Genomic DNA, 16,801 nt, shown 5'->3' with positions numbered 1-16,801 from the left:
ATGTCTATAGGCCTACGAAGGACAACTCTTAAAACACAACTTTCTTGGAGCTTTCTCATTTTTTTAATCTTGAAGGTTTTTCTTTCTTCTGGTTCTGGAATGTCCACAAAGCTGGTAGGGTTATGATCTATACTCTGCACATGTTTCATAATTTCTAGGAAGATCAGAACAAAGTCAGAGAGATTCTGATCTAAACTCTTAGCTGAGAAAGAGAGCAGAGACATCCGTGAGACAGCACATGCAAAGAAGAGCTGGAGGGTCCAAGGCTTCCTTCTGCAATAAAAGCAGGCCCGCCAGCTGCTGCTTGCTCTGTTGCCATATCCCATTTCTAATACTGAATAACACATAGAAAGTGAATACTTGCCTCCAGAAAATAGAAAAACAATAATAAAAATGATGATTTAAATGATTTTTCTTCTTAAAAGGTGTTCAATTTCACAACAGGGGATCAAAACCTTCTACAAGGTTCAAAAGGAAAATTTTATCAAAATGAAAGCTGTAAACTCAGATGGATTTGTATTTCAGTTTCAATTCCAGAAATGATAATTTAAACTCCGTGTCCAGATTCACAGCTTAACAGGAAATTTACACAGTTCCCTTTACACGATCTAGTAATCAAAATGAAGAACTGGACTCCTGCCGAACCCTGGCAGGCCAGCTCTTTATGCTCGAATGGTTGAAGAAACCAGATAACAAGACCTCAGCGTGCATGGTTCTAAATGTCATTGATGGCCCTAAAGCAAACCCCACCTTTAGAATCCCGTCCGCATGCCTGATGCTGTGAGCACCGTAGGCGCAGCTCAGATGCCGCTCGTGAGTCACAGCAAGTGTTTTCCCATCACTTGTCAGTTGAAGACTTTCCAGTTTGGCTAAATAGCCTCTGCTTCCCATGTTCGCAGAGGTGAGTCTCTCCTGAAAGTTGATACTTTGTTACTGCTGTCTTCAAATACACTGTTCCTTCTTTATCCCTCTTCATGCCAGTTTCATGTGTTAGGCAGACCCTTTGGCAACTTTACAGAATCTTTACCCAAGCTTTTTGAAGCCATCTCTCTAGTCTACGTTCTAAGGGTGTTCGATCTTCACTGCTAAGGTCCATGCTTCCTGCAAATCAGTGGCGCGCCACCACTCAGATACCCTGATCCGGAATGTGTAGTTGTATCAAAGAGTTCCACAACAGCCCGGAATGCAGTATAACAAAGGTTTATTTATTTGGGGATAAACTCACAGTAAGGGTAGCGATCCCCAGTCCTCTGTGTGCACTGGGAACTGGAACTCAATCCAGTAGAAAAGGGGGAGGGGGGCGACTGCACACACCTTTTTTCTGCGTGTACGGTACGTGAGACCACGCCCAAAGTGGGCTGGTATCTTAAAGGCTATTGGCTGAAGGAGTTCCCACAACAGGAAGGGCTCAATGATAGGCCTGAAGAAACCCTGACTTAAAAACTTTGAGAGAGCCAGACCTGTCAGGAAAAAACTCTTCAGAAATGCACCTGCTCTTTACTTCATTAAGGGAACTGGACCTCAGTGGCCTTCTCACCAGCCACTAACTGGAACTCAGTGGCCTTCTTACCAGTCACTAACTGGACTCAGGATGCTGGTCTACCAGGTCTGCAGATTTCTAAATTCTGTGTTTCCAAGTTTTTGCAGACATGCTACTGATGGTCTTTTCTTAGCATCCTCCTTCTGACTCTTCCCCTCGTGTCTCCGCTGCAGATTTTGTTCATGGGTATGATGACGGAATACTACCACTACTTCTTCACGACCCTGGTGAGTGCTCCCGGTAAGAATGCGGACTGCAAACGCGGTCCACACACTGCTTCAAAGCAGCCTCTTCAGAGTCAAAGTGCTGCTATTGTCCCCCGAGAGTCTCTTGACTTTCCTAAGACTCCTCTAAACTTGGTGTTGCTGAGCAACAGGTATCTTTATTTCTTTTAACAAAAAAATCAGCAATGCATGTCCATCAGAAGGGCGATGAAATCCCATTAAACAGGAGCTATCCTTAAAGAAGCACCATCTATAATTTCTACATTTATGCAGAAGAGTGCTGAAGTGTGACCTAGGATACTTTGATGTGACAAAACAGCATTCCTGCCTGAGTCCAGGAGACAATGGGGTTAAGCCACTCACCGGGTGGATACCTGGGAACAAAACCAGTGAAGTTTTTGGAGGCACTGTACACATAGAACATTCTACATCATTAAGAAAAATAATGTTCATGGCTTAAGAAGTTCAGAAAAAACTCTGACAGTTAAAATTTTGTCATATTATTGAGTTAAAGAGGATTTACTAAAGTCATTTAATACCCCAAAATTATAGCTCTCCCTCAATTGACCTCAGAAATCACTCAACAGACCCTGCATATATATACACCTAACACCTGCAGGGTAAATTCCACTTTCTTACACATGAAGAAAATCCATGTAAGTTTTCTTTATGATCTTTTTCATCTTTGTAGTCAGTCACTTTCTTGGTAATCTTTAAGGGTTCTTCGAGTATAGCCTGCCCAGATTCTTAGTGAGGGGGTCAGTAAGTTGTTGTTTTAGAAGATAAAATTGACAAGCCCAAGAATATGGGAATCAAAGAATTTGGAACAAGGAACATAAAGCAAATGCAGCAAAGTCCTTATAGCTTCCCGAGGGCATGTAGGGTATGGAACACATCAGGCCATGAGCTTGTGGTGGGAAGGGGAGCAGCGTGGAAGGCAGGTACCTACACCCACACTTCTCTGATTTACGCCTCTGTGTTGCTGCTGACCGACTGTATAAATTCCTCTTTCAGAACAGTCGAAGCTGGCATTGGTGTCGGCTTTATCCCACTCACAGATACGGCCCTTCCCTACAACCATAAAAGCCAGAGTAGTGCAAGGCCAAGTGGTCTTGGGCCTCAGAATATTCTTTTGGCCTCATTAATGAAGAGCTGGTTTGGGAGCCATGTCAGAGACTAAACCCTAGACCCTAGGAAGACTGGTCCTCAATAGAAGCTATTGGTGGAGAACACATTGTACAGTCTTCTTTCCAGTCCACTGCTCACTCTCCTGACCTCCTCCTTCTGCACTCACTGGGGAAGAAGCAATCAGACATGAACTTTCTACATTCTCTATTAAATACAAATGCCAAGTTGTAGGAAAGCTAAGCTATACATATGTTTAATATTTTCATCATGTGAGATTCAGCACACATGCCGGAACTTTGTGTGGCTAAGTAGCTTTCCCTCTATTCACTGAAGGTACGAAAGAAAACTCTTCCGGCTCTTATTCTTTGTATTTGCTTTGTGTTTTCCTACAGCTTGATCTGCATTCTGCCCTATTGCTTTTATATTCTAGCCAACTTTAGCTGTAGGTATAAATGAAAATTTTCTAAACCCTTAATGAAAATAAAATAAAAGTTTTATGCACACATAACACTTACACACACATTACATATACATATAAAGCATATGTATATATACATATAATGTATATATTATAATGTTGAAAAGGCAGTGTAGGACTGGAAAGGTGGCTGGCTCAGTGGTTAGGAGCACACACTGCTCTTGCAGAAGACTGGGGTATTGGTTCCCAGCACCCACGTTGAGAGGTGGATCACTCATTACTAGCTACAAGTCCATGGCCAAGCGATCAGATGCCATCTTCTAGACTCTACAGGCACCTTCAGTCAATTGCATATACCCACACAGGCAACCAATTGAATAAAAAACAATAAAAGAAGGGATCTATATTTCTTAAAGACAGTATAGCTTTCTTGATCCAGAGCTAGCAGTGCTGGGCTGTGCTCTGACCACTCCTCTGCCCAATCCAAATCTTGGGAATGGGCAGCAACTAGAAAACATCTTCAAAAGAGTGAGAGTGTTGCGTCTTCTGCAAATGCAAATCGTGAAGAAACCTAGTGCCACTGTCTTGAGCAACTGCCATCCTCACCCTAGCCTCCTCACCATGCTGGACTCCGTTTCAGAACACCTTTTCACTGCTAGACAATGTCTGCATGAACATTTTCTCTGTCATGTGTCATTTTGGGCTGGTTTGGTTTCTTCCCAAATGTGGAATATTTTTGGTGTCATGGTTTTACTCTAAACGATTTATATAAAAATAAAAATGATCATACTGTTTTGAATACCTATCTGGTAATAAAGTTCTGGTTTCCACGCAGTTTCATCTGCTCTGGAAAAAATGGGGTAGGTTAGGAATGCTCTCTGATACCCTGTTGGAGAGAAGATGAGTCTCCTAGAAGTTTTCCCATGTCCATAACCAGAACATCCAATATAGTCTCCAAAAGGCCCTGATTCTGAGCCCTTATCCAGTGACTATTCTTTATACTCTTGTTGGCTGGAACAAGAGTTGCCATGAGGGGCCCACAGGATGCTATTTTTGCCCTCCAGAAGTCTTCTTTTCTTACACGCAGACTCCAAATTTCACCTAAGCAGCATGACCCAGAATAGCCAGAAGCAGCAGTTGCACTGAGGATGGCTGGTACTGCCATTTCCTAGTACTTCCTTTGTGGTCACCATGAAGGACTTTTCCCTTTAGCTGTAAAATAAAAGCACAGAGGCAAAGAACCAGAAAGAACTCATCTAACTCCTCAAAGACTGTAGAAATAGGATTCTTAACTTTCAAATATATCCCAGGTCCAAGGCCAGAAAAATTATTGGTAAATTTCTCTTCTTCATTTATCCAAGCTTAACATTCTTTCATACACAGGATGTGATAACACTGCCATTTGAATGTTCATTTTTTTATTGTTTCTGTAATCATTTATTTTCTTTTAGGTCAAGAACATCAATAATGCTAATGAGTTCCTACTTTTGTCTTTATAACGCTACACAGGACTTGTTTGCTTTAGACCTGGAACTTTACAGGTACAGTGGTGTAAATATGACTGGATTTCGGTTGCTGAATATTGACAACCCTCATGTGTCATCTGTCATCGAGAAGTGGTCCATGGAGAGGTTGCAGGCCCCACCCAGGCCTGAGACTGGCCTTCTGGACGGCATGATGACAGTGAGTAGTTTTATTTCCTTTAAAAAATAAGTTTTATTTATTTATTGCTTGAGAATTTCATGTAAGTGTGGAATCTGTTTCATCAAATTCATCCAGACTCCCTTTGTTCCACCCCAAAGTTTCAGAGCACTGTGGAAAAGGGTATGGATGTGGGCAGAAAGATTGTAACAGACAGCATATAATTTTAATGAAATCTCATGATTACATTTTAACTGCATAGAGGTAAAGTTAAGCATCTACTATGCTTTCAATAGTGTATAATAACATATACTTAATGTTATTATATTACATACCTTGAGAATGTTCAAGAGAGAAGGAAAGATGATTGTTAGACATTTTCAATCTTGCGTCTGGCTATTATCAGAAGCTGTAATCTTTGCATTTCCAATTGCACTTGTCAAAAAAAAAAACTTAAGTTGCTATCATCATTGTTCAAATAAAGAGAGAGCAGGAACAGAAGAAAGGGTAAGGAAAGAGTGTTCACCCGTAGGGGTGTGTCTCTGCGGACGAGTGCAAGGAGTGAGAAACATCCTGTTCACAGTCATTATCCAGAACTAGTCTGCAGAAGCAGGTACAGACAAACACCAGATCTCCATGTGGCCGGTGGAGTCACATCCTGACTATCTCAACTTCACATGGGCACCCTTCTGCAGACGCTGGCCGTGCTTAACTCCAGTAATATGTCACTCCTGACACCAACGGCAAAAGAGTCAGAGGTAGTTGCCTGAACAGAAACTTGCAAACTGCCTCATAGAGATCCTTGAGGAAGCATCGTTTGTCTCATGCTGTCAAATGTATCTACCCTTGCTTTATATCTCTAATGAGGCTCCCTGGGTAAAGAAAATAGAAGGAAATAATAATAAAAAAAAACCTTGCTTCCTTTGTAAGAACAGTGCTACTAAGGGGAGAGATATTGGGAACGCAAGCAGGGAATAGCATTCTAAATTGGTGTAATATTTCACTCTCCGTTCCCATCATCCAGAGAAGCATTCTTGCTTTTAAGATGCAATTTACTGATAACTGAAAGGTATCATCTCAGTGAAAAATGAACTTAGAACTTCCTTTTTCATTTTCCTGTGAGGAACAAGTGAAATGGAGGAAATAAATGAATGAATTAAATGGTTCTGGGTGGTTCTGTGTTCAGAGCCCCTGACTGTTTTGCAAGCCTGAAATAACTCTTAAAACACACAGTGATCTGAGAGGTAATGACGGAAAGTTCTTGGGCATAAATGGGTCTTCTGCCATTTGAAACATTGCGCGTTGGGTAAAAGCAAGTAGCAAATACCCAGAGAAAAGCTAGACTTCAGAAAAGCAAGGGGACTGTCACCTCCCTGGTTCCAGCAAGATTTCTATCCCGGGATGATCTAGCTCTCCCATAAGTCTTTCCAGTGCCCACTGTACAACTCTAGGCAGTAAGAGTTGGAAGCTATTCTCACACTAGTAATGTCATAGCTTCATGCCAAACTTTGACTATCCTTCACAAGAATGGCTTAATTTACTGAAAACAAAAGTTTCAGTCTGTTCAATTATATGGAGCTGACAGAATGATGATTTTTATATACTGAGCAAGTTGAAAACCATGGAACAAGGAAGATAGAGCCATAAAGTTTTCACAGAGTCAGGCTGGCATACTATAAATTTTCTCCCCAGTGCTGTTGCCAGTCACCTGAGCTAACAACAGCCCATGGGGCAGGAAGAATGTTAAAGCTGGGACCTTATTTAAATAAGATGCCATGATCTGTCCAAAAAGCAGATGGACAATAGGTCTGAGAAATTCTTGTATTTCTATCATTATTTATTAATAATAATAAAAGAAGAATTATGGTTAGAGAGATAACTCAGTATTTGTTTCTTCTGAACACATCTGCGAGGAACTGAGTTTGAATCTCCAGAAGTCACATAGATTCAGGGACGGTAGCATGGATCTGAATTCTCCTACAGTGAACTGGGAAGGGAAAACTAGAATTCTCAGAAACTCCTGGGCTATGTTAGAGCTCATTGCTCAAACAACAACAACAGAAGGAAAAAGGAAACAGTTTCAAACTGGGTAGAAGGTAAGAACAAACATTGGCGGTTGTCCTCCTCCTTTACATCTGTACTGTATGTAATACACACACACACACACACACACACACACACACACACACACACGCCTCCTACTCACAAAATGTTATTTTATGAAAAAAAAATGAGAATTTATAAAACCAGGAGAGTGTTTCAGTGGAATGCTGTAGAATCAGTTCCAATAACTATGACAGGGCTTGCCAATAAGAGTAAACAACAGTGATATAACACAGCACCTTCCTGTACTGATGTTTCATTTGTATTTTAATAAATGAAGCTTGCCTGAAGCTCAGAGAGAAAAACAGCTGCACTGCTCAGTCTTACAGAGCAGGCAGTGGTGACACATACCTTTAATCCCAATAGCCACACTAGAAACTGGGAAGTAGTGGTGCATGCCTTTAATCCCAGCTCTAGAGAAGAATATAAAATGGGAGGAAACAGCTCTCAGGCTCGTCTCATTTTGAGATTCCTGGAGGCAGGATCACCATTTAAAGAAAGCTTTACTAACTCTGCATTTGATAAAATAATTTATTCAGAAGATAAATTTAATTAAGATCATACCAAAACAAAAGATGTTTAAATGAAGAATATTCGTATAGCCCCAAAACATTTCTCTGGAAAGCCAAAGTTCTTACAAGTAAGAAGCATGGCTTATTAATGAAGATGGAGGTTATTCTCAAATAATAAATTATTATAAACTAATAATTTATAAACTACTAATAACATTAATAGTAAGGACACTGGTTAGTTTTAACTGTCAACTTGGCACAACCTAGAGTTATCTGGGAAGAGAAGCTTAAAGAGGAATTTTTAGCTCAAGCTGGTCTGTGGCATGTATAAAGGGGATATTCTTCACTGTTAATTGATGATGGAAAGCCTAGCTCATTGTGGGCAACACCATTTTCTATGCAAAGATATTATGCAAAAGAAAACTAAAAAGGTAGCTGAATAAGCAAAAAAGAAGGCATAGATCCACACGTTAATTCTCGCTCTGCTCTTGGTTTGTGGAAGTGATCCTCCTGGTTATTGCCTTGACTTCCCCAAGACAATGATCTGTATCCTGGAACTGTAAATAAATTGCAATTTCAGGATATTTGTCACAACAACAGAAAATCCACTAGAACAATAAGTAATTATGAATAATCCCATTGATATAACAGAATTGTGTTCTCTAAACTCATCTGTTTCATCCTGGCGTTCTCCTGGATGCACTGCCTGTATCCACCATAATCGTTTTCTTACATGTGCCACATACATTTACAGATTATAGGTGTGAGCAGGCAAGAATTAGAAAATAATATCACAAGGAAAGTGTGTTTTGATTACCTGTTGGCTTATCCATTTTTAAGACAATTTATTAAAGTTTTTCTTAGAATTTTGTTCACTAAAACAGCTTCAAGGGGCGTCATCATATATGTCAAAACACATCTATACCTGAAAATAGAGAAGTCAGTCACACACAAATTCAATTTAGTTGAATTTAGATTTAAACACAGATATAATTAAAGAAAGAAAAACAAGCTTTAAGAATCGAGCTAAGAAAACTGTTGCTTGGCTCGGTTCAAAACAGCGAAAAGCACTAGTCAAAAACATCTGAAGATTTTTTAAAAAGTATTTTTGTCCCAACTGGAGTGTTAATTAGCATAGCTAAACTCTAGAATGGTTTTCGTAAAGTCTACTTTGCTTCTTTTTGCTTTTGTACATTTTTCCCCCGAGTACTATGGGCTCATTCAAATGATAGTTTTGTATTGGTGGGGAGACGGGATGGCTCACTTTCAGCATGATTTTTCTCTGAGTGTAGAGCATGATGATATGCGTTAGTTATTGTTCTGTTGCTGAGATAAATCAAAATAACCAAGGGCAACTTAAGGAGTAACGAGTCTATTTGTGCTTACCCTTTTAGACAGACAGTCAATAATGGCGGGGGAGGGGTGGCAACAGACTGCTGAGGCAGGAAGACAGGGAGAGATCACATCTTCAACTGCAAACCCCAAACAAAGGGAGTGGACAGCACCACCAACTGTGGACCCAAATACCCGAGCCTATGGAGAACATTCGTCATTCAAATATAAACATGGCGTGTGATTCGGTAACACCAAGGAGACAGAAGCCACTGAGCCCTATCTGTCATTTTCCTTCCTGGTTCACAAATGCACTCCTATGAGAATCAGAGTGGGGATTGTCACTCTACTCTCTTACATATAATAGTTCTGCAATTGTGGTCCACAGGAAAGATGTCTTTGGAGATCTACTTTGAATCTTCACAGAGACTCCCGAGATAAAAGATAGCAGCCTACAGGATTAACAGAAAAGGCAACATTTTTCTTAACAAAGGGAACCAGAGTTTCAGTCCTGGCTATGTTCCCCTCTCTACATCAATTTATTGCTCCGTAACTCTGTATAATACCCACATAGTGTCATTCCACTAAGCAATTTAGACAGCATGCACACCCCTATGCTATAGGGATGAATTTGCTTATCACACTGCTTTAGTCAGTGAGAAAACAAAGGACATTCTGACAGGCAAAGTGTAATCAACCTTTATTCTACCCCACTGACAGACAATAAAAATCTTGAGATTATAAAGAGTGTTTTATCAACTGAAGTGTTAATTAATACATCAAAAGTTTGCCTTCTTGAGAAACTAGAGCAGGAGAATTACTGTATTATTTATTTATTTTCTTATTTATGCACGAGAGACACATTCTTTATGCCAGTTGCCCAGGGTGAGTCCTTATCTGATACTTCTGTGACATAGGGTGACCAAAGGCCTTTTCCAGTGTGTTTGCTTGCTCTGTTTGTAACCTCTTTCCTCTGTTTCTCCTGGTCTCTATCTAAAACCAGCACTCACTGAGGTTCAAATGATGGCGCCCACACTGCCAAACCTTCAGTGGACCTTCTGGGATTTCTCTCCTAACTACTGAATTTTAAGATGGCTTGTGCTGGTCTTTTTTGCCACCTCCTCAAATCCATTCACAAATTTCACTCACCAACAGGGCATTCTGCCTGCTATGTGCTCCATGGCAATGTAAAGGAGCAATGCTTCCTCCAGCACTAGAGTTTCCTAGGTGACAGCATTGCTTCCACGAGGGTGCACCCTCAGCAGAGTTCCCATAGACTATTTCCCCAATCCCTGACTTACCTATTACAACTGTTTTCAAATTTAGAGAGTAACGAGAAACCTATGCTTCTTGGCCATTTGTTCTCCAAAGACCAGTTTTCTTCCCAGCCTCACAACTAGGAATACAGTATGCCAGTTGTCCTTGTCTCTGTGGTGATGGGGCATCACATTGGTTTGTCTTGCCAATTACCACCACGTCCTAATACTTCACTATTTGCACAAGGAATACAGAACCCAAATAAGCTGTCACATTTGCAGTAACAGCTTATTACAGGAAAAGAAATAAAAATAAAATCAATAAGGGCAATTTTCACACAGGGTAGAGCCCTGACAGGCATGGGTTTCCATGTGTTTTATTCTGTTGAAGCTCACTAGAAATTGCTTGACTCACAGCAATGATATGTTACTATACCTGTGAAGTGTTGCCAATCAGGAAAGGACCCAAACACACACAGCACTCACATAACTGACCTTGCTCTCCTGCCCATCCAGACCTCAGTTGATGCAGCATAGCCCAGCATCCACGAACAAATGGTGACATTTGCCATAATCACATTTTAGCATAAATATTTCATAACCCCAGACTGCAGAATACAAACACATTCTCTTCTAAAAATTTAGTTCAAGATGTTTTCCCCCAAAGCAGTCATGGGCCAGTACTTTTTTTTTGGAATGTGCAGAACTTTATCACCTCAAAACCCCTGAGTTAACCCCCTTACAGAAAATTATTCTAATAACCAAAACATTATATATTTGCTAGGGGCTATTATGGAACTCATGAATTCACAGTAATTGTAACTACCCAAGCAATGCTTGTCCAAAACCAAGCCAGTTGGTCTTCCAACATGAATAGGTTTATGAGGCTCTGCCTTATTTGAGAGTATGTTGACAGTTTATGGCTACTCAGGGGAGGAAGTCATCAGTTTTCTCCAGGCATTTGGCTCATCATAGGTTGCCAGTGGTTCAATGTATGACCCTACACCCATGGTCATATGAACAACATTAACTGGACTCAATGAATTGTAAAAAAAGGAACAAAAGTTTATGAAATTGGGACAGAGAGATGGAAGGTCTGAACAAATCTGAAGAGGTTAGTGTGGGGTAGGTATGACCAAAATATACTGTATATATGTATAAAATTCTCAAAGAATAGATAAACTAATTTTTAAATATTTCATAATTGGAAGACTATATCATTCATAAACAAGATGTTTATGATGCTGGCATGTAGTATATGGCCTTGGATTTTAGCCTTTATCAAACTACTATTGTGATCATTAAATAACTGGACAAGGTGGGACCAGAGTTCATACCACCAACTTTAAGGATCCGAATGCTGGCTTTCTAGACACCATTTAATCTCTTAATTTTATTTCCATGAAGAAGTAAAGGGATGATAAAAGTTCCTTGTTTCCCAAGGATTCTGAACAAGGCCAGATGTATAATCAGCGCTCAATAAATGTCCACTGTTACCACTGATTCCGCTTTACAAAGTAACCTGCCTATACTCACTTTCTCCCAATTGAACCAAATAAAGATAGAAGAATGGTGAAGAACATGGGTGCTAACTTGAAGCAAGCAGGGGGCTAAACTCTGTCCCTGTACATGATTAACAGAGTAGATGTGTACCAGCTAATTTCCACAAGACTTAGTTTTATCATCAACAAAATGGATTATATAAATCATGAATCAATCAAAAAATTAAGTTTAACAGTTGCCAGTGCCACTACCATCAACCTCACGTCTCTGTGTCAAGTATATAAGCAAAATGATTTATGTTAAATCTTAGTATTATATAGTCATTACAAAAACGGACTATGTTTTAATACATGAATCAATAATAATTTATTCTGTAAATGTTTAGTAAACTGTTTCTATATTATGAACTGTGCTTAGGACTAAATGCTGAATTTGAACAGTTTCTGCTTTTAAAAAAATCACATTGTTAGCTGGGCGGTCATGTTACACACCTTTAATCCCAGCACTCAGGAGTCAGAGGCAGGCAGATATACAAAAACTAACTCCAGGAAGACTCCAAAGATACAAAGAGAAACCCTTTCTCAAAAAAACAAAAACAAATCCACATTGTTTCTAATCAAGTGATGAGTATTCAGAACAATTTGACATTTCAATGACAGAGACTGAACGGAATAAAAAGCACACATAATAAAGGTATCTCCTGCTTCAGAACTGTTGAGATGCAAGGTATAGAGTCCATAACTTATTCTCTCTTTCCACCTGCATGAAAACATAATTAACAGCAAATATTGGATGAATCAACTAATTTCAGAAAACCACATACAAAATTTTGCTAGAACCTGGATTCTAGGCTTAACTCTGTTAAGTTTCCAGCTATATACATATGTGCTTCCATAAATCAATATTTTGCCTGAGGTCAGTTTTACATATAATAAGTAGCTTTATCTATATGTTCTGCTTACTTTGGAGAATTACTGAGAATTTCAAATGAGCTAATATATTTGAAGTTGCAAAGAAAGCCCTCCAGTAAAATATGAGGGTATTATGAGATTTTTATCCCCAAAACCACAGGGCAGTATATTTGACAAAATGCTATGAGTATTATATAAAATTTAGCAAGAGAGAAGAATTTTATGAGGAAAAGAAGGAAAAGATAACTATTCCAAAAGAGAATTAACTACTTCCAGTCTTTTTCATGGTAACTCATGAAAGCAAATGTAAATTATTCTGATCACAGACCTGTACCTCACAGGGCTTCCCTGAGCTAGCCATCGAATTTCATACCGTGGACTTTAACTTCCCTCCTCAAGTCTGATGAACACAAGTAACCTTAATAATAATACAATCACCTATTAGCTCTATTTGCTAGCAAGAATTTGTTTTCTCTGAAATACAAAACAAAGAAGAAGAGAGGAAAGAGGGAAGGAAGGAAGGAGGAAGGAAGGAAAGGAGGAGGGAAGGAAGGAGGGAAGGAAGGAAGGGAGGGAGGGAGGGAGGGAGGGAGGGAGGGAGGAAGGAAGGAAGGAAGGAAGGAAGGAAGGAAGGAAGGAAGGAAGGAAGGAAGGAAGGAAAGTGCTAAAAGGCAAGAGCTGATATTGAAATAATGAGACTTTAGTAGATTTGATCTCAATACTTAAGTATTAAGTATTTAAGTAGATTTGATCTTTAATACTAAGCTTAACATAGATGACACTCCAAAAATGTTTCTGGAATAAAGTCTTTTATCATTGACCTGAGTTTCTATTTTGCTTTGTTTTTAAGAACTCAAAACCCAAACAGGATTCTAATTTATTCTGGAGTGTAAGCTTTTCTTTTGTAGAAAAATAGCAATCAGTGACTGAAAACTGTTTGGCTAAAGAACAAAAGGTCTTTAAGCACAGACAGACAGCAAGGAAGGAGTGGCAAATGCATGGGTAGAGGGAGGTAATAAAGATGGAACTGATGGCTTGGTCCATATTTTTCTCCACAGACTGAAGCAGCTCTGATGTACGACGCTGTGTACATGGTAGCCATTGCTTCGCATCGAGCCTCACAGCTGACTGTCAGCTCCCTGCAGTGCCATCGACACAAACCATGGCGCCTTGGGCCCAGATTTATGAACCTGATCAAAGAGGCAAGTGTACCTTCTTGTAGCTCATTTGCTTAGCGCCACTTAGCATGTCTTTTTGATGTGCTTCTGATGGCATGGTGATGCTAATGGAGAAACAGTCACTGTCAACTGGTCTTCTCAGATCTCAAGGTCAGAAGCTTGCCTATGGGAACTATTCTGTATTTTACATATTATGCTGCAATGCTCCAGCAAGCTACTAGATCCTAATACTACTAATTGTCTGTCATGTCAGCTGTGTTCCAATTATGACTGTCTCTCCACACATAAGAACTTAGAGGTATTGAATCTATAGGTATGTTAATTCTCACACTGTGGGTTCTTGATCTTCCACAGAGGCTAACCAAAGGCCTCTTTATGGTAGAGCAATTTTTCCCCTTTGGTAACAAAAGAAAAAAAAGGGTGGTTCTATTGAAAACTTCTTCAGTGTCCTAAAGGTTCTTAAGAGTAGAGGATATTTAGGAAGAGGCAGCTCTTTATTACTATCCAGGTATTAAAGGCTATACATACTTTATCTTGCTCTCTGGAGCAATTTTAATTCTCTTTCAAAGACCCTTCCAGGACTCTTAAAATATGTGTGCCTTTGGATTATCTTGGAGACCAGCAGGCACTTTTAGGTATTTGTGGACTTGGCAATATAAAATAAGACTCTTGAGAGCAAAAAATCTGACTGAGTAAGCACACAATCCATGACATGCTCTAGAATTTTCTCTGTGGGATACAGAAGTTGGTTCTCCAATGGAGACTATCTTCTTCCCTATCCAAACTGGAGAAAGTCAGAGATAATACACTAATTGAGAAGCATATGTGGGATAGAATACAAATGGAGAAGGCTCACTATAGACTAAGGAAAGCTAACAGTTTCGAATGGATCTCTGCTGATTTCCTCAAAACCCACAGATCACCTCTCTGCTGTTCGATCTGCTTCCCCGTGCATGCTGAGTCCATAAACATAAGGAGCAGAAAAAGGATGTACGTAAGAAATAAGACTCCAAGAGCTGAGAGAAGACAACTTATAGTGCTGGGAATAGGATATCCACTTTCTGGTGCAAAGTCGCCGAGAGAAGAAAACTTGCAGGGCTGGGAATAGGGTATCCACTTTTTGGTGCAAAGCCTGGTCTTTTGAAGACTGAAGAAAAGTTCTTCTTTAAATTCTAGCTTATCTTTCCTATCCTGTCCCCACCAACTGCTTAGCTATAACCCCCAGCTCTGCTAATGTTTATGAGCAATATAACCAAGATTAGATACTTAACCTTTCCGTGTCTGGAATTTTGATCTGAGAAATGGTAATAGGCCATCTACCTTCTCAGCATCATGTACAGAAATTGAGTACTTTACTATTTGTAAAGAATAGTGAAGGGGTCCAGTAAGCATCTGAAATATTGGCTTCCCTTAGCGTGAGAATGCACACTTATAATAGCCTCATTCAGTTTACTGAGGATGGTGCCAGGAATTTAAAACAGGCAACGACAACAGAGAAATCACAAATAGCTATGAAATGCAATACCCTCTCTGACAGCTACATAAACCTGACATACTGTGGTTAATAGAACACTGTCACGTGGCCTTCCCTTCTCCCTGTGCTCATCATAGTCACGTCCTGAATTGCCTTCCTGATTGCCTTGATCTTTAACAAGAAAACATCTGGCTCCCCTTTATCTTAAGCCAGTGCAAGGAGAGGCAAAAACCATAAGGGAGCCTGAGATCAAACATTCAAAACCCTCCGAGCACCTTTTTACTCCCACTTCAGTTACATAAGAAGGCGAAATTGCCAAGCTGCATTTAGGTATGTTTAAGACAATAATGAGTCCAAGAGAAGGGATGACATTGACAACAAGAACACATTTTCTATTTCTGTACTAGGAAGAGCAACTCCCCACTCTCAAGATCCATGGCTGGGAGTGAAAGGAAGGCTATTGGGAGAATTCAAAAGTATTGACAGCAATGTTCATATCCTCTCGTTGACTCGTGGTATATGCTACCTTTGGCAGGGTGTTGATCCCTGCAGGGAGGATGGCATGATGGTAGGGTGGGGAACCAGGACTCATGCCCCAGGCTATTGGAAGACAGGTAGAGAGGCAATTCTGTGGTGAACTGAACATTAAACAGAAACGTGCTGATGTTTCTTTGGCTGAGAACATCATCAAAGTTTGCACGTATCAGATTTCATTGTAAAACATGAAGTGAAGTCCTAGGTCCTAACACTTCCCCAGGTCAATTCCTACAGTCATTTTCCATTTCTAGAGGATTTCTAGCCTGGGAAAACTGACTGGGAAATAATGAGAAGGGTGAGCACTGAACTTATGAAGTGATGCCAGCCTCCTCACGGAAGGTAAAGCTGCCAGGGCAGTAATCCGGACAAATGCACAGCATTTTGAGTTAGGAAGCAGCTAAGATGAGTACCTTAAACTAACTTACCATTCAGTATGCGGGGCTGACAGTAGAGGGGGTGGGATCGATGACTATTTGGAACATGATGCTGCACATTCCAGAGTCCACTTCCTGGAGATGTGTTAAACAGATGTATATAGTAGAAGATGATAATGGCCTGCTCAACAAAACTTCCTAGAATGTTGGTTTGTAGAGTGGTTGTATTGGCTTGCTCTTCTATTCCACTCATCAGAAGCAACTGAGGGGTGGAAAAGTTTTATTGCTTCCAGACAACAGTCTCTCACTGGGGTGAAATTGGTGCAGAAACTCAGCAGGAACCTAGAGGCAGGAACTGAGGCAGAGACCACAGAGGTTGACAGTTTACTGCTCACTCTTTCTGGCTCCTACTTAAGCAACCTTATTATATAACTTCAGAACTACCTGCCATGAGCACCACCGCCCACCTATAGTAGGCTGTGTCCTCCATGTCAGTCACTGGTGAAGATAATTCCCCCAGACATGACCACCTACCAGTCTGATATGGATAATCCTTCAGTTGAGATGCCCTCTGTGATTTTTGGCTGTATCAAGCTGGCAAGAGAAACTAACAAGGACAATAATATTTGTGTGGTTCTGGGTATCAAACAGAGGGTTTCACTTATTCTAG

The 16,801-nt window shown here is 40.2% G+C and overlaps 1 protein-coding gene across 12 annotated transcripts in view; it reads left to right on the top strand.

Moving 5' to 3' along the window:
• Grik1 (glutamate ionotropic receptor kainate type subunit 1) overlaps window positions 1-16,801 on the top strand; it is a 385,263-nt gene that overhangs the window by 276,563 nt on the left and 91,899 nt on the right. For 11 of the 12 annotated variants that reach the window (XM_075959398.1, XM_075959428.1, XM_075959383.1 and 8 more), the window contains exons 5-7: window positions 1,714-1,767; window positions 4,820-4,993; window positions 13,627-13,770. In XM_075959398.1, the coding sequence (XP_075815513.1) occupies window positions 1,714-1,767; window positions 4,820-4,993; window positions 13,627-13,770 (372 nt within the window). Of the gene's footprint in view, window positions 1-1,713; window positions 1,768-4,819; window positions 4,994-13,626; window positions 13,775-16,801 lie in introns of all 12 variants that reach the window. The other variant, XM_075959439.1, reaches the window with a different exon arrangement.

The sequence above is a fragment of the Microtus pennsylvanicus genome, chromosome 1 (genome assembly GCF_037038515.1).
Source record: "Microtus pennsylvanicus isolate mMicPen1 chromosome 1, mMicPen1.hap1, whole genome shotgun sequence".
NCBI classification, from domain to species: domain Eukaryota; kingdom Metazoa; phylum Chordata; class Mammalia; order Rodentia; family Cricetidae; genus Microtus; species Microtus pennsylvanicus.
Note: the sequence above shows the minus strand (reverse complement) of the source record. Positions and strands in the feature narration are given on the sequence as shown.